Source organism: Athene noctua, chromosome 25 (assembly GCF_965140245.1).
Source record: "Athene noctua chromosome 25, bAthNoc1.hap1.1, whole genome shotgun sequence".
Classification (NCBI taxonomy): domain Eukaryota; kingdom Metazoa; phylum Chordata; class Aves; order Strigiformes; family Strigidae; genus Athene; species Athene noctua.
In genome coordinates this window covers 1,011,440-1,018,598 of record NC_134061.1, presented here as the reverse complement: position 1 = coordinate 1,018,598, position 7,159 = coordinate 1,011,440, and the positions used below count along the sequence as shown (strand labels likewise).

At 43.5% G+C, this 7,159-nt stretch overlaps 1 protein-coding gene across 1 annotated transcript; it reads right to left on the bottom strand.

Annotated features, from left to right (window-relative positions):
* Positions 1-272: 272 nt before the first annotated feature.
* On the bottom strand, positions 273-5,448 carry LOC141970450 (keratin, type I cytoskeletal 19-like). The gene is made up of 8 exons (XM_074927079.1): positions 4,891-5,448; positions 4,132-4,214; positions 3,082-3,238; positions 2,447-2,608; positions 2,195-2,320; positions 1,834-2,054; positions 1,007-1,032; positions 273-514 (listed from the first exon to the last, which is right to left on the bottom strand). The coding sequence occupies exons 1-8, from the start codon at positions 5,446-5,448 to the stop codon at positions 426-428; spliced, it is 1,422 nt and encodes a 473-aa protein (XP_074783180.1). The 3' UTR covers positions 273-425.
* Positions 5,449-7,159: the final 1,711 nt, after the last annotated feature.

Sequence of the window (7,159 nt, the reverse complement as noted above, 5' to 3'; positions counted from 1 at the left end):
TCTGATCATCATCATCTTTATTATTATTATTAAAGTTAATAACGTTACTGTTGTTATTCACTGGGCATCTCTCGTTTTGGGTTACAGGAAGCACTGTGCCAGGGAGGGTGTATGGTCATGTGCGTGGCAATGCCATACCGACTTCAAAAAAACAACTTCAGGCTGGATGTATTTGCACAAGCAGAAGAGAAACTTTATTGTAGGTCTTTTTTGTAAGGAAGCTGTATAGCTACTGACCCATAGAGCCAAATGGTCATGTAGAAAGGGAGAGCAAATTTAAGGAAAGACATCAAGCGGTTGCACAATCTTGGATTACATTCTTGTGATATGGCAAAAGTAAAAGGCTATTTCTCGTAGCATGAGCCAGTGTGTAGGCTGCACTGGCTTTATATGGCGTCACATGCAAGAGGGGATTCAGTATTTCTTTACTGGAATCTCCTATCACGAGCAGAAACAGGTTTCCCATCATCTTCCATGCTCACGCGAAGAGATCTTCCACTGCTCAGAAATGCTGCTGTAGGAGAAAAAAAAAAAAAAAAAATCAACTAGGGAAAAAAAAATGCTAACACACTGAAGAGCTGTGGGATTGGTGTTTTTTTGTTTCCCTCCTCACAAGATCTTTTCACATATCAAAGGGGGAACTGCCTTTACATCTTCTCTCCCTACTGGTCCTCATCCAGTAAATCTTAGAGTGCACATCACAAGACAGATTTGGATGTATCTTGTACGTTGTGTGAATCAGCAGAGGAACTTAGGGATATTTGGGAGATTTTGATATTTTAGAATCCCATGAGGGGTTCATGCAATCCTATTTACCAGCTACTGGTTTCAAAAGTGCACATAAAATAAGATAAAATATATTTTTTCCTCTAAATAATAAAGAATGTGGTCATTGCGGAGAGAACGTAATCTGTGTTAGTAAGTAGAAATCCTAAACCAAAAAGATAGAATAGATCCTATTTTGTGACTTCGTTTCAGCCCCACTTTAAATCAGAATTTTTCTTACCATCCTTGGGGTTCACTCCTGACATCCTGTAGAAAAGAAAAAATATTTGGTTAATGATCATCACGGACCCTGCCCATGATTTCACACTGCTGCTTTCAGGGGGCTGTTGCGGAGGTGTGCTGGCACTGGTGTTACGGTTGAAGTGCTTTCTGCTTTGGAGGCCACTCCTACGTACTCGATAGAAAAATGAACTGCAGTCAGACCACTTCTTGGTCCTGGTAAGGCTCTATATACTTCTCCTCTTCTCAAAATACTATCAGCTGGAAACACTGTAAGGAGCTGATTCCTCCTCAGAAATCAGAAGTCATTCCATGTATAGATCGGATATGAGAAATATGTACTAAAATGTAGATTTTACTAAAGGAAGCTGTGGTCTGTACCAAATTTTTTGTCTGGTAGAGAGTACTGGTGCAGGATGATGAATATTTTCACCTCTGTGCACAAACGTGGAAAAGCAAGAGCTAAAGCAGTACTGAGAGCAGGATTTTACAGGTTATTTCAGGCTGAAGGCTATGATGCTGGTGGAACAAGAGGATTATATAAGACATACATATGGTGCCTGATGCCTTCTGTAATTCATTGCAGTCAAAATGGTTGCATTTATATTTTCAAATCATCAGCACAATTGATCTGGAGATTTAGCCTGAGTTACAGCAGCGCCTGGGATTTTGCCAGGCAGCTGTTTTGCCACTACTCAAAAGGCTGCATATGCAGGGAGCGTAATTTAGTGATCTGGAGTCAGCTTAGCAACCACAAATTACTGCTTTACAACGTGTCACGTTATTAACTTTATCTAATCATCACAGGATTTGCATAAAGTAACGTACTGAGAGTCCTGGCCCTCCAGCAACTGGCGGTACGTGGCGATTTCCTGCTCCAGGCGACTTTTGATGTCCATGAGCATTCTGTACTCCTGGTTCTGACGCTCCATGTCGCACCGAAGCTCACTCAGTTGCTCCTCGACGCTGGTGATGAGGGCCTGAATCTGTGCCAGCTGCGCGCAGTATCGTCCTTCTGTATCTCGCAAGTTGGCTTCCAGTCCAGCTTTCTAAAACGCAGTAACGTCAGGATCAGTTAGCCTGCAGGTTTGTCCCCCAGCGGGGGAGACTAAGGGGAGGCAAGACAGAGAGGGAGGAGGGGGAGAGTGTTCTAGCAGTGCCTCGGGGTGTGCGTGGCGCAGCTCCGTACCATGCTCAGCTGCGACTGGAGCTCAATCTCCAGGCCCTGGACCGTGCGTCTCAGTTCCGTGATCTCCGATTTGCTGGTCTGTATCTGCTGTGTATGGGTGGCTACTTCACGGTTCAGCTCATCGGTCTGAAAGGGAAAAACAGCTGTAAAATCACATACACATTGTATTTTAAATAATTCGATTGTTTTGAGAAAAGGAGGGCCCGTCCCACCCCATCTGCTGGGGCAGTAAGTAACGAGGCGTAGCTATACCTGAGTGAAGAACCAGGCCTCAGCATCTTTACGGTTCTTCTCAGCCAGGGCTTCGTACTGTTCCCTCATCTCAGAGAGAATTCGGGTCAGGTCAATGCCAGGAGCCGCATCCATCTCCACGTTGACGGTTCCGCTTAGCTGATTGGAATACTCTTTCATTTCCTGCGTGGGCAGAAGGCACAGGACACAAAAAAACTTAGGCTCTCTCCTCTCATATACCTCCTGCCATCAGCAATCCATGTGGTACGCAGGACTGTTATTATCAAGTATCACAGGCGGAACACACATAAAAATGTTGATCAGATTTTTTTTCTCTCTCTGCACATGCTTTTCTACTCCGTGTACTCACACACAACACACACGTGTTCACATGTAACGTATGTTTCTTTGACTCAGTTTAACTCAGTGATCTATCATGTGCTTATCGATGCCAAACTCTAAGTAATAGCTCTGAACAGATTGGAATCAGAGAAATGCTTCTCAGGACACACTTTGAATTCTTTTAATATTACAGTTTTCTTCTTAAGCTGTAATGCTGTCATTCCAGTTTTTTGTTTGGATTTCCTCCTCCCCACCCGAGAGGCATAAATTCCGAAGGGAAGTAATTTCCTCTCCGCACTGTTACGGACTCTCACCTCCTCGTGGTTCTTCTTTAGATAAGCCAGCTCCTCCTTCAGTGTTTCAATCTGCATCTCCAGGTCAGCTCTGGACAGAGTCAGCTCATCCAGGACCCTGCGCAGGCCGTTGATGTCGGACTCCACGCTCTGGCGCAGGAACAACTCATTCTCGTATCTGCCGTTTGAAAAAGAAACAAGCTCTGGAATATGTACGAGTTTATATCCAGCAGAGCTATAAAACTCTGAAATTTTATATTGAATGTAGAGGAACAGTTGTCTATAAATGAAAACATATATGTTGAAAAGGAGCATAAAGGGAGTAAAGATGTTTTATCTGATCTTATTCCTGACATTTCACTCTGCAGAACCTAATAACGATTATCAGTATCAGTGGAAAAGTTGCCACAGAGGACAGTCCATTTGCAGTATCCTCTCAAATTTGGGGTGACGGAAAGCACAGATTGCCCAGTTCTGCCTAGGCCATGAAAAAATACAAACCTGCAGGCACACCCCTGGAAGATAAATCAGTTGCACAAGTATCTTTATCATCTCTTCAGCAGTGTCCGATGTACTGCTGAGTCCATGAGCTGGGTAAGCCCCAAATTACTCTTTGTCTTTCTTTTCTAAATTTCAACTTCTTGGAGAGAGAACTGCTGCAACCAAACCGTGATTTCTTCATGCCTCTCTATTCCTTTTAAGTGAAAATCCCAATCCTATTCCTATCTTCTTTTCCCCTGTGATTTAGGCCAGTAAAAATAGTTCAGAGTATCACTAAAAAAAACTAAGGCATGAACTTTTTTTTTTATGTAAACAGCTCCGTGATCTGGATGCTGTTTTCTATCACATTTATATTCTGAACTGATCCCTCGTCACATTGATTCCGTTTGCCAGGGGTTTTTTTTTGTCCGAAGTTATCAAGGAAAAAATACCTATCCATAATTTCAAAATGTGTTCTTCAGTGACAAAACATTACTTTCTAGATAAAATGTAATACTAAACTTCAGAAGACTGTTTTGAGAGAGAGAGAGAGAAGGAGAGAGAAGATGAATGTGCTCCAGGTAAACTTACTTCAGTCTGAAGTCATCTGCAGCCAGCCTGGCGTTGTCAATCTCCAGAATGACTCTGGAATTGTCAATAGTAGCTGCAAGGATCTGGGAATTAAGAAACACAGAAAAAGGTTCCTGTGAGTAATGGTGAAAGAGCAGGGTCCTGAGTACATGGTAGGTAGTTCCTGAGGCTGCAAACCATCAAAGAAGGTAGAAACAAATGGATCCCAACAAAATAGTTGGGATGTCACGGGTTGAACATGCTTTATGGATTGCAATAGCTATTTCAATTTATTATGTTGTTCTTCGGCCACACTGTAATTCTTACAGCTTTTATAGAGAAAAACCAAAAATGCTGAGCTCTTTTCCACAGTCCACATCCAAGTCAGAGAGCTGAGATACCTTCGGGTACCACAAATTAGAAACATAATTAAACAGTATGTTTGTACAAGCTAGGAGAAGTCTTCCTTCAGCCTTTCAGGCCCACCTGTCACATTCTTTACTATTTGCTTATTGAATAAATATATTGATGATTCTGAACACATTTTGCCATGTTTTGCTCACTTTCACTGTCCTCATTTTAATTTCAACAAATGTCACATTTTCAGGATAACAGGTTTGGTTTTTAAATTGAGAAGAAGCTACTCTTTTCTGCTGGAATTTGGGGCTGAGGAATTCAATATTTATTCTGTAATTATTTTACCTTATTTTAAAGAAGGGAAATATGCAGTTCTACAATTCTAATGCATTCTTATAACTCCTTTACCTATGAATGGCATACCTTGTCTCGGAGATCTTCAATTATCTTGTAATAATGGCTGTAGTCCCGGGCTGGGCTGGTGGGAGTTTGCTTCTGATACCAGTCTCGGATTTTAACTTCCAAATCTGAGTTTGCCTCTTCCAGGGCTCGTACCTTGTCCAGGTACGAAGCCAGACGGTCGTTCAGATTTTGCATAGTTATCTTTTCATTTCCAGAGAGAAGGCCATCACCACCACCAAAGCCCCCACCGACTTCAAACATTCCGCCAAAGCCAGCCCCTCCGCCGAAGCCAGCCCCCCCGCCGAAGCCGTAGGCTGCGCCACCGCCGAAGCCGCTGTAGCCGCCTCCATAGCCACTGCCAAGCCCAGAACAGAGGCCACCACCGTATCCCCCTCCCGCAGAGGAGACGTACCTCGCGGAAGAGATGGAGACACCCCTGCCACCGGATCCTCCGTGGATGCTCGGAGCTCGGCAGGTGCCTCCCACTCGGACTGAGGAAAGGCGAGAGCTGCTGCTTCCACCCCCCCCAAAGCCACCGCCGTAGGTAGAGGAAGAGCTCTGCATGAAGGAAGTAGCCATAGCTGCAGCACAGGAAGGCGCTAAGGTCAGTTATTCAGCTTGGTGAGAAGAGGAAAGTATGTGCCTTCGCTGCCCTGGTGCTTCTTTTATATCCTCAAGACAGGGTGTCAGGAGACAAACCCAACCGGCAGCCCTCCCTCCAAAATTCCTCCTCCCTAGAGGTGAGGCCAATTATGATGACATTCCTCACAAACAGAGCTGGCTGTACATCTCAGGGGCTAGGGCTTGGGTTTTCTTTTTTAATTAAACAAAAGGGATGATTCAGATGAGTGTTTTTTCTTCAGGCTATAGTTCTGAAACTTGGATTTACTTCTCTGACATTTAAGAATGGAAAAAACAAAGTGAGTTCAACCACACCCACTTACCCATTTACAGCAATCACCGTGGCTATTTTAAGAAATTCAACTTTTTGTAAAAATGAAGTAAAATTCTCCTTTCATTGAAAAATGTACAATCATCGGTTCATCTCACCATTATTTCTCCTTTTCTAGCCATAGTTTTTCCCATTAAAAATTTGGAATTGAATTTGATATGCTCTTATTTCTGTTCTTTGCTTGAACTAGTATTTAGACTTTAGAGGCTGAATTTTTAGTACAAAAAGCATATAATGATAGCATTGCACGAGGAGCAATTAGTTTGCATCAACGTGCAAGGAACAGTGGGCACACTTAATTTACTAATGCTTGTGAAATAGTGAAGAAGGGTAATACAAGATTGAAATAAATCAATCAACAGAAGAAATGTGAGAGGAGTTCCCGTCGCTTTTGAAGAACGTAAACAAATTTGGTTTAAGATGAAACTGTTCAGATAGCGATGTGCTTAATGCCGATACGCAGTATGAAATGAATTCTTGAAAATAAGATTTGAGAAGCACTTGGAAGAGTCTTCTTAATCCTTCATTTAAAGTGGGAGTCTGAAACAGCAACGTATTTCAGATCTAATAAATCGCTAGGGAACTTCAAAAGGCAGTAGTTCAGTAACACAGCTCTGCTCATGCTGTATAATTATGGGAAAACGGATTTGGGAGATTTTAAAGGCAGTATTAACTGCTTATTTATCCTGCCGGGGTGTGTCACTGGGGACAATGTGTGTGGCAATAGTGTGGAGTTTGAAGAGAGAGCCCCAGTCTCTTTGCGCAACAAGGTGACATGCTTCAGGTGAAAGCCACAAGTGGCAGCTGAAGAAGCAGGGGTATGGGAAGACAGTAAAATGGTACTGAGGCACGTAAGGGTTTGAGGAAACGGGGGGTTGAGAGGGGGGAGAAAGGCAGGGACGGAGTGAAGGTGGGAGGAACTTTCTCTGGTCTCTAGCTCAGAACCACCAAACTTGCTCTAAAATAAAACTTTGAGATAAAGATGCGAAATGCCGTGTTTGGTAACAGCAGAAAGAGGAGTGTTGGGTTTAGTGGTTTTTGACAGTACATATCAACAGAGAATGAGCTGAGAATTCAGGATGGGTGATGTCAGGTCAACTGAGGCTCGAACCAGTTGCTGGAATAAACCGGGGGGGTTTGCTGAAATTTGCAGTTGAGGCTTCAGTGCGGCCTCGGGAACGCGCAGCCTTGTTCCGAGGAGCAGATGCGTACTCGGGGGGAAAGAACCAACCGTGTAGCTGTGATACGCGCTCAACAGCCTGGTTCTGAAAATGTCCACTCACTCTTCAGCTGGGTGGAGGAGAGGGTGTTTCACAGTTGTGGAAACATGTTTCCATC